This window comes from Oncorhynchus mykiss, chromosome 1, assembly GCF_057628025.1.
Source record: "Oncorhynchus mykiss isolate SJ-2025 chromosome 1, ASM5762802v1, whole genome shotgun sequence".
Taxonomy (NCBI): domain Eukaryota; kingdom Metazoa; phylum Chordata; class Actinopteri; order Salmoniformes; family Salmonidae; genus Oncorhynchus; species Oncorhynchus mykiss.
This window is the reverse complement of record NC_143022.1, coordinates 62,060,331-62,079,578: the sequence shown is the minus strand read 5'-3', so window position 1 is coordinate 62,079,578 and position 19,248 is coordinate 62,060,331. Positions and strand designations below refer to the sequence as shown.

The 19,248-nt window shown below is 41.9% G+C and overlaps 1 protein-coding gene across 5 annotated transcripts in view; it reads left to right on the top strand.

The window, feature by feature from the left end:
* Window positions 1-19,248, top strand: part of LOC110525667 (serum response factor) — a 76,689-nt gene that overhangs the window by 8,194 nt on the left and 49,247 nt on the right. For all 5 annotated transcript variants that reach the window (XM_021606023.3, XM_021606030.3, XM_021606005.3 and 2 more), the window contains exon 2: window positions 16,910-17,176. In XM_021606023.3, the coding sequence (XP_021461698.1) occupies window positions 16,910-17,176 (267 nt within the window). The remainder of the gene's footprint in view (window positions 1-16,909; window positions 17,177-19,248) is intronic.

The following is a 19,248-nucleotide window of genomic DNA, read 5'->3' as shown; positions in this document are numbered from 1 at the left end:
TGGATAATATTTTGCTTTGCTGTGCTGCTCCCCAGATTGCAGTTCCACTGAAATACATATTTAATTGGTCACTGGAGAAGGGGATGTTTGCAAATGTATGGAAGCATGTGAAACTGTGTCCTATTCCGAAAGACAGCAAAGAACCCATTACTCCTGCCAATAGTCAACCAATTAGTATACTCCCTACACTCAGTAAGATATTGGAGGGTATTGTGAGTAGACAAATATGGGAGTACATGGAAAAGAATGATCTGATTACAGCCAATCAGCATGCTTATTGTAAAAACCATTCCACAACCACTGCATTGGTTGATATGACTGACCAGTGGCTCAATGCTATGGATAATGGCAAGTTTGTGGGTGTACTATTTTTAGATTTCAGTACAGCATTTGATTCAGTGGATCATGAAATAATTTTGATAAAATTAATGCATTATGGTTTTAAGGAGGTAGCATTGAATTGGGTACAGTCATATCTAACTGACAGGAAACAGTCCACCTATATCAATGGTTCATTTTCTTCCCCTCGTGTTAAACTGTGGAATACCGCAGGGCAGCTGCCTTGGGCCACTTCTTTATTTAATATATACCAACGATCTTCCCTATGCCTTAGCTGAAACTCAAGCTACTATATTTGCAGATGATACTACAATTTATGCAGCAAGACAATCGGTTAAACGGGTACAGCAAGCTTTACAAGAGATTTGGAGAATATCAGGGAGTGGATTTGCCAAAACAAACTTGTTTTAAACATAAAGAAAACCAAAGTGATGTTGGTCTGTTCAACTAGGAAAAGGCCAAAACAGCATGGGATACAATTAAGTATGGGAGGAGTACAAATTGAAGAAGTGGCAGAAACCAAACTATTGGGAGTGCAACTAGACTGCTTATCATGATCGTCACAAATAACTAATCTATGTAAAAATAATAATAATATAATAATAATAATAATAATAATAATAATAATAATAATAATAATAATAATAATAATAAAAAAAAGATTAAAACAGCATGCATAATCAGAAGGATAGCTAAATATTTACCGGGAAAAATTCTTCAGCAAATAACACATGCATTAATTGAGCGTCAGGTGAATTACTGTTCTGTGGTCTGGGGAAATGTATCATTAAGTGAAGTTAGGAGGCTGCAGAATGCACAGAACAAAGCAGCAAGGATTGTTTTAAGGTGGAGATATGGTTCTTCTGTTGCAGTCATGCGCAGTGTTGTTGGTTGGTCATCAATCGACAGGATAATTGAAAAAAAAACATGCTTATTTTATTTCATAATATACATAATTTAAAACGGCCAAGTTCTATTCACAACGGTATTCAGTTGGTAAGAGACAGACATTCCGTAAATACTAGGAATAGATTGTCCACCATCTATGCGCTATCCTGACAGAAAAGAGAAATAGGCAAAATAACATTTAGATTTAGAGCAATACAGAAATGGAATAAATTAACTGAGCAAACTAGAAACCTTTCAATATATACATTTTAAACATTATTTTAAAACAATTTAAATATAATACATAAACTTTGTATGACTATATAGTAGATGAAGAATCAATATTTTTTAGATTGAGTATTTATTGGGTCATTGTGTTAGTATATTATGTATGTTTGTAATATGTGAACATGTGGTTGTATTATAAATTGTATTTTAATGTTTAAGGACTATTGGCAGGTTAGTCGAAATGGGGACTAAAAGACATCCAGTCCCTGCTGTTCATAAGCATCCCCATAGCATGATGCTGCCACCACCACGGTAGGGATGGTGTTAGACGGGTGATGAGCTGTGCCTGGTTTTCTCCAGACATAGCGCTTTGCATTCAGGCCAAATAGCTACATTTGTGTCACAGATCACAGAATCGTTTGCCTTATGATCAGACTTTCACGTGCCTTTTAGCAACAAAAAAAAAGTGTCCTGTCATGCATGCCTTTTTCTCAGGAGCGGCTCCCATCTGGCCACTCTCTCATAATGCCCAGATTGGTGAAGTTCGTTTATTTAATTTTTTTAACCTTTATTTAACTAGGCAAGTCAGTTAAGAACAAATTCTTATTTTCAATGATGGCCTATGAACAGTGGGTTAACTGCCTGTTCAGGGGCAGAACGACAGATTTGTACCTTGTCAGCTCGGGGGTTTGAGCTTGCAACCTTCCGGTTACTAGTCCAACGCTCTAACCACTAGGCTACCCTGCTGCCCCAGAGAATGGTGTCGGAGGAGATGGCTGACGTTATACCGGCTCATAACCAATTGCGCTATTTTGTGTGTGTGTGTTTGTGTGTCCCACGTTGTTTAACTTATTTGGTACATAATGTTTCTGCCACCATCTCTTATGACCAAAAAGAGCTTCTGGATATCAAAACAGCGTTTACTCACCTCAAACTGGAAGAATATTTTTTTTATGTGTTGGGACACTAAGGATTTACTCCAGAAATGGACAGGCCCAAATCCCAGTCATTTGCATGAAGAAAAGATAGCGATGCAGGTCCGGGTGCCCTTTTTAGAATTCGTCGGGCAAGTGGATAACCCACCTCTACTATCCGTCCTATTGGCCAATGTGCAATCATTGGAGAATAAACTGGATGAGCACCGTTCAAGACTGTCCTGCCAACAGGACATTAAAAACGGTAATATCTTATGTTCAGTTGTGGCTGAACGACGACATGGATTATATACAGTTGGCTATTTTTTTCTGTGCATCGGCAAGACCGAACAGCTGTTTCCTGTATGACAAGGGGTGGCGGTCTGTGACTATTTGTAAATAACAGCTAGTGTACGAAATCTAATATATTAAGGATGTCTTGCCTGAGGTAGAGTATGTCATGATAAACTGTAGACCACACCATTTACCAAGAGAGTTGATCTATATTTTTCGTAGCTGTCTTTTTACCACCACAAACCGATGCTGGCACTAAGACCGCACTCAACAAGCTGTATAAAGCCATAAGCAAACAAGAAAATGCTCACCCAGAGGCGACGCTCCTAGTGGCCAGGGAATTAAATGCAGGGAAACTTAAATCTGCTTTACCTAATTTCTACCAGCATGTTACATGTGCAACCAGAGGGAAAAACAACTCTAGACCACCTTTACTACACACAGAGACACATACAAAGCTCTCTCTCTCTCGCCCTCCATTTGGCAAATCGGATTCCTGCTTACAAGCAAAATCTAAAGCGGGAAGTACCAGTGACTCGCTCAATACGGAAGTGGTCAGATGAAGCAGATGCTAAGCTACAGGACAGTTTTGCTAGCACAGACTGGAATACAGTGTATTTGGACCCATTTACTTTTTCCACAGCCTTATTCTAAAATGTATTATTTTTTTCCCCTCAGCAATCTACACACGTACCCCATAATGACAGCAAAAAACTGAAATATGACATTTACAAAAGTATTCAGAACCTTTACTTAGTATTTTGTTGAAGCACCTTTTGGCAGTGATTACAGCCTTGTGTCTTCTTGGGTAAGACACTACAAGTTTGGCACACCTGTATTTGGGGACTTCCCCCATTCTTCTCTGCAGATCTTCTCAAGCTCTGTCAGATTGGATGGGAGCGTCACTGCACAGCTATTTTCAGGTCTCTCTAGCGATGTTCGATCGTGTTAAAGTCAGAGCTCTGGCTTGGCCACGCAAGGACATTCATAGACTTGTCCCGAAGCCACTCCTGCGTTGTCTTGGCTGTGTGATTAGGGTCGTTGTCTTGTTGGAAGGTGAACCTTCGCCCCCCAGTTTGAGAACCTGCTCCAGAGCGCTCAGGTATTCATCAAGGATCTCTCTGTACTTTTCTCTGTTCATCTTTTCCTCAACCCTGACTAGTCTCCCAGTCCCTGCCGCTGAAAAACATTCCCACGTCATGATGCTGCCACCACCATGCTTCACCGATGGTGCCAGGTTTCCTCCAGACGTGACACTTGGCATTCAGGCCAAAGAGTTCAATCTTGGTTTAACTTCTTAGTGATCCCTTCGCGCGCCAATCCCCGTTAACAGGATTGATTTGACAACACCCAGTGTGCGCGCCAAATCAAAAACACTCATAATAATAATTCATAAATCATACAAGTGTAATAGACCGGTTTAAAGATTAAGTTCTTGTTAATCCAGCCACAGTGTCAGATTTCAAAAAGGCTTTATGGCGAAAGCAAACCATCAAACATACACATGAAAATCAGAATTCAACACAAAAGTCAGAAATAACATATAATTCATGCCTTACCTTTGAAGACCTTCTTCTGTTGGCACTCCAATTTGTCCATTCACTTCTTGTGACTCTCTCAAACCCGGGTCCGGGAGCGTAATCATCGCCTGACACTAATTAGCATAACGCAACGGACATAAATCTTCCTAGAAAATCTTCCTATTCATGAAAATCACAAGTGAAATATATTGGAACACAGCTTAGCCTTTTGTTAATCACCCTGTCATCTCAGATTGTCAAAATATGCTTTACAGCCAAAGCTAGACAAGCATTTGTGTAAGTTTATCATAGACTAGCATAGCATTATGCCTTGCTAGCAGCAGGCAACCTTGTCACGAAAATCAGAAAAGCAATCAAATTAAATCGTTTACCTTTGATGAACTTTGGATGTTTTCACTCACGAGACTCCCAGGTAGATAGCCAAAGTTAATTATTTCCCAAAATATTATTTTTGTAGGCGAAATAGCTCTGTTTGTTCTTCACGTTTGGCTGAGAAATCGCCCAGAAATTGCACTCACAAAAACGGTGAAAAATATTCCAAAATAGCTCCATAATATCGACAGAAACATGGAAAACGTTGTTTATAATCAATCCTCAAGGTGTTTTTCTAATATCTATTCGATAATATATCCGTCGGGACAATTAGTTTTTCAGTAGGACCGATTGGAGTAATGGCTACCTCTGTATTTTACGCGAGAGTCACCCTGGGAGCCATCATGTGACCACTTACGCAATGTAGCTGCCTACGGCTATTCTTCAACATAAATGCGTAAAACTACGTCACAATGCTGTAGACACCTTGGGGAATACGTAGAAAGCGTAAGCTCGTTGATAGGACATTCGCAGCTCAATAGGGACTCATTGGAACGCAGCGCTTTCAAAACCTGGGGCACTTCCGGATTGGATTTTTCTCAGGCTTTCGCCTGCAACATCAGTTCTGTTATACTCACAGACAATATCTTTACAGTTTTGGAAACGTTAGTGTTTTCTATCCAAAGCTGTCAATTATATGCATATTCTAGCATCTTGTCCTGATAAAATATCCTGTTTTAAAACGGGAACGTTTTTTTTCCAAAAATGAAAATACTGCCCCCTAGTACCAACAGGTTAAACATCACAAATGGTCCTTTTGTTCGATTAATTCCGTCGTTATATCCCCAAAATGTCCATTTATTTGGCGCGTTTGATTCTGAAAATACACCGGTTCCAACTCGTGTAACATGACTACAAAGTGTCTAATAAGTTACCTGTAAACTTGATCCAGACATTTCAAACAACTTTCCGAATACAACTTTAGGTATTCTTAACCTTAATAATCGATTCAAATTTAAGATGGGATAAACTGTGTTCAATACAGGATGAAAAAATGGAGCGTGCTTTCAGGTCACGCGCCTCTAACAAATAATACACCTCACTTGACCCTCATTCTGAACTGCCTTACTTCTTCATTTCTCAAAGGAAAAACAACCAATTTCTAGAGACGGTTGACATCCTGTGGAAGCGATAGGAACTGCAAGTGCCTTAGAAATCTAGATTCCCATTGAAAACCCATTGAAAAGAGTGACCTCCGATTTATTTTAATTTTTTTCCTGGATGGTTTGTTCTCGGGGTTTCGCCTGCCAAATAAGTTATGTTATACTCACAGACATCATTCAAACAGTTTTAGAAACTTCAGAGTGATGTCTATCCAAATCTACTATTAATATGCATATCTTACTTTGGCCACACGTTTCATCCGGACGTCAAAATCCCCCCCTAGCCTAAAGAAGTTAATCAGACCAGAGAATGTGATTTCTCATGGTCTGAGTCATTTTAGGTTGCTTTTGACAAACTCCAAGCGGGCTGTCATGTGCCTTTTTACTGACGAGTGGCTTCCATCTGACCACTCTACCATAGAGGTGTGATTGGTGGAGGGCTGTAGAGATGGTTGTCCATCTGGAAAGTTCTCCCATCTCCACAGAGGAACTCTGGAGCTCTGTCAGAGTGACCATCTGGTTCTTGGTCACCTCCCTGACCAATGTCCTTCCCCGATTGCTCAGTTTGGCCGGGCGGCCAGCTCTAGGAAGAGTCTTGGAAGTTCTAAACTTCTTCCATTTAAGAATGATGATGGAGGCCACTGTGTTCTTGGGGACCTTCAATGCTGCATAAATGTTTTGTTACCCTTCCACAGGTCTGTGCCTCGACATAATCCTGTCTCTGTGTTCCAGAGACAATTTCTTAGACCTCATGGCTTGGTTTTTGATCTGACATGCACTGTCAACTATGGGACCTTTATGTAGACAAGCGTGTGCCTTTCCAAATCATGTCCAAACAATTGGATTTACCACAGGTGGACTCCAAGTTGTAGAAACATCTCAAGGATGATCAATTGAAACAGGATGCACCTGAGCTCAATTTTGAGTCTCATGCTAACATTTCTAAAAAACGGTTTTCTCTTTGTCATTATGGAGTGTTGTGTGTAGATTGGTTAAAAAAATGTATTCAATAATTTTTAGAATAAGGTTGTAAAGTAATGAAATGTGGAAAAAGAGAAGGGGTCTGAATACTTTCCGAATGCACTGTATGTTCCGGGACTCCTCCGATGGCATTCAGGAGTATACCACATCAGTCACCAGCTTCATCAATAAGTGCATCGATGGTGTTGTCCCAGCAGTGACTGTACGCAGAGTTGAAGTCGGAAGTTTACATACACCTTAGCCAAATACATTAACTCAGTTTTTCACAATTCCTGACATTTAATCCTAATAAAAAGTATCTGTCTTAGGTCAGTTAGGATCACCACTTTATTTTAAGAATGTGAAATGTCAGAATAATAGTAGAGAGTGATTTATTTCAGCTTTTATTTATTTCATCACATTCCCAGTGGGTCAGAAATTTGCCTACACTCAATTAGTATTTGGTAGATTTGCCTTTAAATTGTTTAACTTGGGTCAAATGTTTCGGGAAGCCTTCCACAAGCTTCCCACAATAAGTTGGATGAATTTTGGCCCATTCCTCCTGACAGAGCTGGTGTAACTGAGTCAGGTTTGTTGGCCTCTGCTCGCGCACACTTTTTCAGTTCTGCCCACAAATGTTCTATAGGATTGAGGTCAGGGCTTTGTGATGGCCACTCTAATACCTTGACTTTGTCGTCCTTGAACCATTTAGCCACAACTTTTGAAGTAAGCTTGAGGTCATTGTCCATTTGGAAGACCCATTTGCGACTAAGTTTTAAGTTCCTGACTGATATCTTGAGATGTTGCTTCAATATATCACATCATTTTCGTTCCCCATGATGCCATGTACTTTGAAGTGCACCAATCCCTCCTGCAGCAAAGCACCCCCACAACATGATGCTGCCACCCCCTTGCTTCACTGTTGGGATGGTGTTCTTTGGCTTGCAAGCTTCCTTTTTCCTCCAAACATAACGATGGTCATTATAGCCAAACAGTTCTATTTTTATTTAATCAGACCATAGGACATTTCTCCAAAAAGTACAATCTTTGTCCCCATGTGCAGTTGCAAACCGTAGTTTGGCTTTTTTATGGCGGTTTTGGAGCAGAGGCTTCTTCCTTTCTGAGCGGCCTTTCAGGTTATGTCAATATAGGACTAATTTTACTGTGGATATTGATACTTTTGTACCTGTTTCCTCCAGCATCTTCACAAGGTCCTTAGCTGTTGTTCTGGGACTGATTTGCACTTTTCACACCAAGGTACGTTCATCTCTAGGAGACGGAACGCATCTCCTTCCTGAGCGGTATGACTGCTGCGTGGTCCCATGGTGTTTATACTTGCGTACTATTGTTTGTACAGATGAACTTGGTACCTTCAGGCGTTTGGAAATTGCTCCCAAGGATGAACCAGACTTGTGGAGGTCTACAATTTATTTTCTGAGTTCTTGGCTGATTTCTTTAGATTTTTTTTCCCATGATGTCAAGCAAATAGGCACTGAGTTTTGACGTAGGCCTTGAAATACATCCACAGGTAAACACCTCCAATTGACTCAAATGATGTCAATTAGCCTATCAGAAGCTTCTAAAGGATTTTTCCAAGCTGTGTAAAGGCACAGTAAACTTCTGACCCACTGGAATTGCACAAAGTAGATTTCCTAACCAACTTGCCAAAACTATAGTTTGATTAACAAGAAATGTGTGGAGTGGTTGAAAAAAATAGTTTTAATGACTCTAACCTAAGTGTATGTCAATGGTACATACCCCAACCAGAAGCCATGGATTACAGGCAACATCCACACTAAGCAAAAGGGTAGAGCTGCCACTTTCAATGAGCAGGACTCTAACCAGGACGCTTTTGATAAATCCCGCTATGCCCTCAGACAAACCATCAAATAGGCAAAACCTTAATACAGGACTAAGATTGAATCCTACTACAAATCAAATTAATTTATATAGCCCTTCGTACATCAGCTGATATCTCAAAGTGCTGTACAGAAACACAGCCTAAAACCCCAAACAGCAAGCAATGCAGGTGTAGAAGCACAGTGGCTAGGAAAAACTCCCTTGAAAGGCCAAAACCTAGGAAGAAACCTAGAGAGGAACCAGGCTATGAGGGGTGGCCAGTCCTCTTCTGGCTGTGCCGGGTGGAGATTATAACAGAACATGGCCAAGCTGTTCAAATGTTCATAAATAACCAGCATGGTCAAATAATAATCACAGTAGTCGAGGGTGCAGCAAGTCAGCACCTCAGGGGTGAATGTCAGTTGGCTTTTCATAGCCGATCATTGAGAGTATCTCTACCACTCCTGCTGTCTCTAGAGAGTTGAAAACAGCAGGTCTGGGACAGGTAGCACGTCCGGTGAACAGGTCAGGATTCCATAGCCGCAGGCAGAACAGTTGAAACTGGAGCAGCAGCACGGCCAGGTGGACTGGGGACCGCAAGAAGGAGTCATGCCAGGTAGTCCTGAGGCATGGTCCTAGGGCGCAGGTCCTCCAAGAGAAAGAGGAACAAAAATCAAAAATGTAAACTCATCAGACCAAAGGACAGATTTCCACTGGTCTAATGTCCATTGCTTGTGTTTCTTGGCACAAGCAAGTGTCTTCTTATTATTGGTGTCCTTTAGTAGTAGTTTCTTTGCAGCAATTTGACCATGAAGACCTGATTCACGCAGTCTCCAAGTTGATGTTGAGATGTGTCTGTTACGTGAACTCTGTAGCATTTATTTGGACTGCATTTTCTGAGGCTGGTAACTAATGAACTTATCCTCTGCATCAGAGGTAACTCTGCATCTTCCTTTCCTGTGGCGGTCCTCACGAGAGCTACTGGATGGTTTTTGCGACTGCACTTGAAGAAACTTTAAAAGTTCTTGACATTTTCTGCATTGACTAACCTTCATGCCTTAAAGTAATGATGGACTGTGCAAAAGTGTGCAAAGCCGTCATCAAGGCAAAGTGTGGCTACTTTGAAGAATCTCAAATATAAAATATATATTTTGGGTTTCTACATGATTCCATACAGTGGGGCAAAAAAGTATTTAGTCAGTCACCAATTGTGCAAGTTCTCACCCTTTAAAAAGATGAAAGGCCTGTAATTTTAATCATAGGTACACTTCAACTATGACAAACAAAATTAGAGAAAAAAAATCCAGAAAATCACATTGTAGGATTTTTTATGAATTTATTTGCAAATTATGGTGGAAAATAAGTATTTGGTCACCTACAAACAAGCAAGATTTCTGGCTCTCACAGACCTGTAACTTCTTCTTTAAGAGGCTCCTCTGTCCTCCACTCGTTACCTGTATTAATGGCACCTGTTTGAACTTGTTATCAGTATAAAAGACACCTGTCCACAACCTCAAACAGTCACACTCCAAACTCCACTATGGCCAAGACCAAAGAGCTATCAAAGGACACCAGAAACAAAATTATAGACCTGCACCAGGCTGGGAAGACTGAATCTGCAGCTTGGTTTGAAGAAATCAACTGTGGGAGCAATTATTAGGAAATGGAAGACATACAAGACCACTGATAATCTCCCTCGATCTGGGGCTCCACGCAAGATCTCACCCCGTGGGGTCAAAATGATCACAAGAACGGTGAGCAAAAATCCCAGAACCACACGGGGGGACCAAGTGAATGACCTGCAGAGAGCTGGGACCAAAGTAAGAAAGCCTACCATCAGTAACACACTACGCCGCCAGGGACTCAAATCCTGCAGTGCCAGACGTGTCCCCCTGCTTAAGCCAGTACATGTCCAGGCCCGTCTGAAGTTTGCTAGAGAGCATTTGGATGATCCAGAAGAAGATTGGGAGAATGTCATATGGTCAGATGAAACCAAAATATAACTTTTTGGTAAAAATTCAACTCGTCGTGTTTGGAGGAGAAAGAATGCTGAGTTGCATCCAAAGAACACCAATACCTACTGTGAAGCATGGGGGTGGAAACATCAAATAACATTTTATTTGTCGCATACACATGGTTAGCAGATGTTAATGCGAGTGTAGCGAAATGCTTGTGCTTCTAGTTCCGACAATGCAGTAATAACCAACAAGTAATCTAGCGAACAATTCCAAAACTACTACCTTATAGACACAAGTGTAAGGGGATAAAGAATATGTACATAAAGATATATAAATGAGTGATGGTACAGAGCGGCATAGGCAAGATACAGTAGATGGTATTGAGTACAGTATATACATATGAGATGAGTATGTAAACAAAGTGATAGATGATATAGAGTACAGTATATACGTATACATATGAGATGAATAATGTAGGGTATGTAAACATTATATTAGGTAGCATTGTTTAAAGTGGCTAGTGATATATTTTAACATCATGCTTTGGGGCTGTTTTTCTGCAAAGGGACCAGGACGACTGATCCGTGTAAAGGAAAGAATGAATGGGGCCATGTATCGTGAAATTTTGAGTAAAAACCTCCTTCCATCAGCAAGGGCATTGAAGATGAAATGTGGCTGGGTCTTTCCCAAACACACTGCCCGGGCAACGAAGGAGTGGCTTTGTAAGAAGCGTTTCAAGGTCCTGGAGTGGCCTAGCCAGTCTCCAGATCTCAACCCCATAGAAAATCTTTGGAGGGAGTTGAAAGTCCGTGTTGCCCAGCAACAGCCCCAAAACATCACTGGTCTAGAGGAGATCTGCATGGGCCAAAATACCAGCAACAGTGTGTGAAAACCTTGTGAAGACTTACAGAAAATGTTTGACCTCTGTCATTGCCCACAAAGGGTATATAAGTATTGAGAAACTTTTGTTGTTGACCAAATACTTATTTTCCACCATAATTGGCAAATAAATTCATAAAAAATCCTACAATGTGATTTTCTGCATTTTTTTCTCATTTTGTCTGTCATAGTTGAAGTGTACCTATGATGAAAATTACAGGCCTCTCTCATCTTTTTAAGTGGGAGAACTTGCACAATTGGTGGCTGACTAAATACTTTTTTTGCCCCACTGTATGTGTTATTTCTTAGTTTTGATGTCGTCTCTATTTTACAATGTAGAAATTAGTAAGGTGTGTCAACTTTTGACTGGTACTTTACATTACCTCAATTACCTCGACTAACTTGTGCCCCCCGCACATTGTCTCAGTACTGGTACCCCCTGTATATAACGTTGTTATTGTTATTTTATTGTTGCTTTTATGTTATTTTTAGTTTATTTTGTAAATATTTTGTCTTAACTGCATTGTTGGATAAGGGGCTTGTAAATAAGCGTTTCATGGTAAGGTCTATTCTAATACAATTTGATTTGTTGTAGAGACTGTTGTCCTTCTGGCAGTTTCTCCCATCTCAGTCTAGGAACTTGCATTTGGGTTCTTGGTCACCTCCCTGACCAAGGTCCTTCTTGCCCGGTTTCCCAGTTTGGTCAGACGGCCAGCTGTAGGCATAGTCTGGTTAGTTCCAAATGTTTTTCAATTTCCCAATGATGGATACCACTGTGCTCTTGGAAACTTTCAACTCTCTAGAAATTGTTTTATACCCTTCCCCAGATAAACCGTACCAGTCAGAAGTTTTGACACACCTTCTCATTGCAGGGTTTTTCTTTATTTTTACGATTTTCTATATTGTAGAATAATAGTGAAGACATCAAAACTATGAAATAACACATATGGAATCATGTAGTATCCAAAAGTGTTAAACAAATCAAAAATATATTTTTGATTCTTCAAAGTAGCCACCCTTTGCCTTGATGACAGCTTTGCACACGCTTGCCATTCTGTCAACCAGCTTCATGAGGTAGTTACCTGGAATGTATTTCAATTAACAGGTGTGCCTTGTCAAAAGTTCTTAATGCGTTTGAGCCAATCAGTTGTGTTGTGACAGGGTAGGGGTGGTATACAGAACACAGCCCTATTTGGTAAAAGACCAAGTCCATATTATGGCAAGAACAGCTCAAATAAGCAAAGAGAAACGGCAGTCCATTATTACGTAAAGGTCCAGTCAAGAACTTTTAAAGTTTCTTCAAGTGCAGTTTCAAAAAGCATCAATTGCTATGATGAAACTGGCCACAGGAAAGGACGACCCAGAGTTACCTCTGCTGCAGAGAATAAGTTCCTTAGAGTTACCAGCCTTAGAAATTGCAGATGAAATAAATGCTACCACAGCATTCTGCATCGATACGCCATCCCGTCTGGTTTGGGCTATCATTTATTTTTCAACAGGACAATGACCCAACACACCTCCATGCTGTGTAAGGGCTATTTGACCAGGAAGGAGAGTGATGGAGTGCTGCATCAGATGACCTGGCCTCCACAATCACCCGACCTCAACCAAATTGAGATGGTTTGGGATGAGTCGGACCGCAGAGTGAATGAAAAGCAGCCAGCAAGTGCTCAGCATATGAGGGAACTCCTTCAATACTGTTGTAAAAGCATTCCAGGTGAAGCTAGTTGAGAGAATGCCAAGAGTGTGCAAAGCTGTCATCAAGGCAAAAGGTGGCTACTAACACTTTTTTTGTGGGGGTACTGCCATATGTGTAATTTCATAGTTTTGTAGTCTTCACTATTATTCTATAAGGTAGATAATAGTAAAAAATAAAGAAACCCTTGAATGAAAATTCAAGTCAAATTTTTGACTGGTACTGTATGCCTCATCACAATCTCTGAGATATACAGACAGCTTCTTGGACTTCATGGTATAGTTTCTGCTCTGACATGCACTTTCAACTGTGGGGCCTTATACAGACAGGTGTGATTCTTCCTAAATCATGTCCAAACAGTTGAATTCACAGGTCACAGGTGGACTCCAAGTTGTAGTGACATCTCAAGGAAGATAAAAGGAAATTGGAAGCACCTGAGCTCAATTTGTGTCCTAGCACAAAACAACAACAACAAAAAAAATGTTTTCACTGTCGTTATGGGGTATTGTGTGTGTGTGTGTGTGTGTGTAGATGGATTAGAAAAACAGATATTCAATACTTCTTTGAATTTGGGGTGTAACACAACAAAATGTGGAATAATTCAAGGGGTATGAATACTTTCTGAAGGCACTGTAGCAGGCAGGTTTCAGATCTCTTTGAGGGTGCGGGCCAGGGCCGTGTGATACGATTGCAATTGATGGCCTACTAGAGCCGCAATCTGACTGGTTCTGAAAAGGATCTGCAGGTTCATTCAAATGGACTTTCAAGTCTGCACACGCTCTAGCAAGTTGAGTTCTCCATGTCCAGGATTTCACTACTGCCCCTAAGGTTTAATCGATAGATGCACACGGTTTTCATACAGTAGATAGACCTGTATGACTGTTAGGATGTGTGAGCTATGATTTGCTCTGTTTTTGAAGCAGGCCATTTGTAGTCTTCAATGGTTACACATGCCCCATAGCTTTACATGTAAGGCCAGAAAGGGAGCTTACATGAATACCTTGGCTGGGTGGATTGCCTCTTCTGGTGTCTGCGCTCTAGGCTGTCCTGGGGCATGCTGTTGGGTCTCTCACTTACTTACAGACAGACAGCATACACAATATGCACATACACATAGGGTACTATACACATCTGTGTGTGTGTGCAACCTCGTTCCCAGACACACAGCCAGAATAATCACACACTGACTACAAGAGTCAGGGATTGCAACAACCAGGAGACCTAAAGCAAACAAGCTAGTGAAAGGATACCAATAGGAATTAACAAACTTATCCTCTCTCATTTTCAAAATGATGTAGTTATCAAGCTGTGCATTTGCGTATTGACCAAGCCACCCTGACGCAGCCTGACCCACACATACTGTAGACGTGCAATGGCTGAGACAGGCTTGCCACACAGTTCTTTGTACATGAAATCATCTATGTCATTGAGATGATTGACATGTTTAAATGATGGTGAAATCCTTTGGAAGTGTTACTGAGAGCTGCATGCTCGCTCCATTTCTAAGAATGCTTCTGCAGAACCCACTGAAGCAACTACAGGTCTCGTCTTCGCTGTTCTTCAGAGCATGAAAACATCTCCAGAGGCTTGCTGTCTTTGCTTTTATTTGTTAATTTGACACCGCAGCTCTGGAGGTGAAGCATGCACCGCTGGACTGGCAAGTGTGATGGACACAGTGTCGGAAGTTGCTCACACCCATCTCTGCCCCTCTACCTTTTCATGTGGGGTTGCATTTCACTACAGCCAAAAGATGATTAGATAAGTAGCTTCAGCATTGTCCAATTGCTACATTAACTGAATGGAGTACATTATATCTACAAATGAGATGATTGAGGCCAATAATGGACAAATGAATACGTTGCCACACTTCCAAACCTTGTGACGTCTGAAAGTTCCTTGAAAGCTGGAAAACGGGAAGTTCCTTGAAGGAGAATTTAACTTAAAGAAGCTGTGACGCGTTTAGTTCTGTTTCGATTGAGATTGCTCTTGCAGTAACAGCACTATAGTTTAATAACAGTATATAGACCCTATGATTTCGCATAGGCTATTTGATGTAGGCCTAAGCAAGGATACGATTGTTGGTTGTGTTTGACAGCCATCCTCTAGTCCTCCTTACTCTGCATGTCTGCCAGAATGATGCCCGGCGGCTAGCAATGAAATCATTCATCAGCCAATGTTTAAATTGTATTCACTAAGGTCATGGTAGTGTCTACTCTCCCTCCCTGTCCGCCAGAAGCATCCTGGACATTACCGATGACTGACGTAAATCAAAAGGCTGTCTCAGTGAGTGCACAAGGTTCACTCCAAGTGCAACAATAAGTGTGTGTGTGAGAGAATAGCGCATGATGTGGGTTTAATTTCTGATGCAAGATCTTTGTATTATTCGTGGGTCACTACACTACTGACGGTGTGTTTTGTGAGTGTCTGGTGTAATGAATGACAAGATGGGAGAGCTCACGCTCTCATGTTTCACCGCCACCTCTGCCTGTGAGAGGAGCCATTGATCTTGTCCTCCTTTTAAGACCTATATGGTTATTACCTCTACCAGTTCCCTTTCTCTCCCTTACAACCAAGACCCCCTGTCGCAAGGAACGAATTCAGTATCACTTTATCACCGACGCTATTCTTGGAGGCTTATCTCATGTTATTTTAGCTACATTTGTGCTATACGTCAGACTTCACCACAGAGGTATTTTTAGACTTGGAGTGTGTTTCTTGGCTTGTTGGCTGCAGTTTTAACCCGTTATCTGTAGGTAGCACCATCTGGGACTCAGTTTTTTCCTATTCCTATTTGAGTCTGTGCAATACACATTATAGTGTTAGTGAGAAAGTAATTTACCGTAAAACTTCTATTTAATAGCCTGAATGTTTTATTTGCTTAAATCACTGAACACAACAGGCGCTTATTAGAGACGGGCTTATAAAAATAAAGGTTATTTTTTATTTTTATTTTTTATTTGCCGGGCAATGTGTGCCATTGCCCGGCAATTAAAAAGGACAGGCGGCTGGGCTACTTGAGACTTTAAGTTTTACGGTACTCTTGATTTGAGATGTTTTAAACAGTTTGTTTTATACTGAACCAAAATATATAAACGTAACAATTTCAAAGATTTTACTGAGTTACAGTTCATATAAGGAAATCAGTCAATTGAAATAAATGAATTAGGCCCTAAGCTATGGATTTCACATGACTGGGCAGGGGTGCAGCCATGGCTGGGCCTGGGAGGGCATAGGCCCACCCACTTAGCAGCCAGGCCCACCCATTGGGGAGCCAGGCCCAGCCGATCAGAATGAATTCTTCCCCACAAATGGGTAGTATTACAGATTGGAAATACTCCTCAGCACCCCCACCCCAAACCCCCCTCAGACGATCCTGCAGGTGAAGAAGCCGGATGGCGTGGATGTACTGCCAAATTCTCTGAAACTGTTGGCAGCTTATTGTAGAGAAATTAACATTACATTTTCTGGTATAGCTCTGGTGGACACTCCTGCAGTCAGTATGCCAATTGCACACCCCCTCAAAACTTGAGACATCTGTGGCATTGTGTTGTGTGACAAAAATCAGCTTCTTGATATGCAAAACCTGTCAGGTGGATGGATTTTCTTGGCAATGGAGAAATTCTCACTAATAGGGCTGTAAACAAATTTGTGGACAAAATTTGAGAGAAATAAGCTTTATGTAACTTTCTGAAACTTTCCTGGGATATTTTTTATTTCAGCTCATGAAACATAGGACCAACACTGTACATGTTGCGTTTATATTTTTGTTCGGTGTAGTTAAGAATGTGGTGGAATGTCAGCTTACCCTGTTTATTTAGGCACATTCCTCCAAGATGCTCATGCTGATTCTAATGCTGATATGCATGTTGACATTGTCATCTCCCTCCCCCCATGGCAGGCCTATGAGCTTTCCACGTTGACAGGAACCCAGGTCCTGCTACTGGTGGCCAGCGAGACGGGCCATGTCTACACGTTTGCCACGCGGAAGCTCCAGCCCATGATCACCAGCGAGACGGGCAAGGCCCTCATCCAGACGTGCCTCAATTCTCCAGACTCACCCCCCCGCAACGACCCCTCCACTGACCAGCGTATGAGCGCCACAGGCTTCGAGGAGACGGACCTTACCTATCAGGTGTCTGAGTCAGAGAGCCTTGGAGAGACCAAGGTGAGTTCTGATGCTGCTCTTCACCATAAAGACCAGGGTTGTATTCATTAGTCACCAAACTAGTTTTGTAAACCCGACCCTAGGCAACAGCAGTCACTAGTAGGGGTGTAACAGTTCACCAAACTACGGTTCGGTACATTTTGGTGTCACGTTTCAGTACAGGAGGAAAATGAAATGCCAACAGTTACTGTAGTTAATTGTTGTTTATTTAAGCTGCAAAGGGCTGCTTGAATTCAGAGGGTAGACAGTTTTTTTTTTGTGTGTGTCTTGTTCTGGTGGTAGGAATACTGGGGTGACGTCGCTGTAAATGTGTCAACATGTTTGAGGTGTTGGCAGCTGCACAGGCTATTCTCGTCGAGTAGTACTCTGTCTATCGCTGTTGTAATTTACTGGGAAACCAAAATGTTCCCAAACTGTAGATTTTAAACGATGACGGCGAGTCCTCCACTACTCGCCATCGTACAGAACTAAACTCAGCAAAAAACTAAACGTCCCTTTTTCAAGACCCTGTCTTTCAAAGATAATTCGTAAAAATCCAAATAACTTCACAGATCTTCATTCTAAAGGGTTTAAACACTGTTTCCCATGTTTGTTCAATGAACCGTAAACATTTAATGAACATGCACCTATGGAACAGTCGTTAAGACAAACCGCTTAGACGGTAGACAATTCATGTCACAGTTATGAGAACTTAGGACACTAAAGAGGCCTTTCTACTTACTCTGAAAAACACCAAAAGAAAGATGCCCAGGGTCCCTGCTCATCTGCGTGAACGTGCCTTAGGCATGCTGCAAGGAGGCATGAGGACTGCAGATGTGCCCAGGGCAATACATTGCAATGTCCGTACTGTGAGACGTCTAACACAGCGCTACAGGGAGACAGGACAGACAGCTAATCATCCTCGCAGTGGCAGACCACATGTAACAACACCCCCACATGATCGGTCCGTCCGAACATCACACCTGCGGGACAGGTACAGGATGGCAACAACAACTACCGAGTTAAACCAGGAACACACAATCCCTCCATCAGTGCTCAGACTGTCCGCAATAGGCTGAGAGAGGCTGGACTGGGGGCTTGTAGGCCTGTTGTAAGACCGGCCCTCACCAGACATCACTGGCAACAACGTTGCCTATGGGTACAAACCCACCGTTGCTGGACCAGACAGGACTGGCAAAAAGTGTTCCTTCACTGACGAGTCGCGGTTTTGTCTAACCAGGGGTGATGGTCGGATTCGCGTTTATCGTCGAAGGAATGAGTGTTACACCGAGGCCTGTACTCTGGAGCGGGATCAATTTGGAGGTGGAGGGTCCGTCATGGTCTGGGGCGGTGTGTCACAGCATCATCGGACTGAGCTTGTTGTGATTGCAGGCAATCTCAATGCTATGCGTTACAGGGAAGACATCCTCCTCCCTCATGTTGGTACCCTTCCTGCAGGCTCATCCTGACATGACCCTCCAGCATGACAATGTCACCAGCCATCCTGCTCGTTCTGTCCATGATTTCCTGCAAGACAGGAATGTCAGTGTTCTGCCATGGCCAGCGAAGAGCCCGTATCTCAATCCCATTGAGCACGTCTGGGACCTGTTGGATCAGAGGGTGAGGGTTAGGGCCATTCCCCCCCCAGAAATGTTCAGGAACTTGCAGGTGCCTTGGTGGAAGAGTGAGGTAACATCGCACAGCAAGAACTGACAAATCTGGTGCAGTCAATGAGGAGGAGATGCACTGCAGTACTTAATGCAGCTGGTGGCCACACCAGATACGACTGTTGCTTTTGATTTTGACCCCTACTTTGTTCAGGGACACATCATTCCATTTCTGCTAGTCACATGTCTGTGGAACTTGTTCAGTTTGTCTCAGTTGTTGAGTCTTTTTATGTTCATGCAAATATTTACACGTTTAGTTCCTGGCTGTGGCTCACTAAAGGACAGTCTGAAAAGAGCAAATTTTAAATTTTAATTTTGATTACAATGTGCGCATAAGCTTTAGTAGTTTTAACGCACTAGCCTAAAATACTTTTTTTATTTTTTGTTTTTTAGCTCAGATTTTCTCTAAGCATACAATGCAGTGTA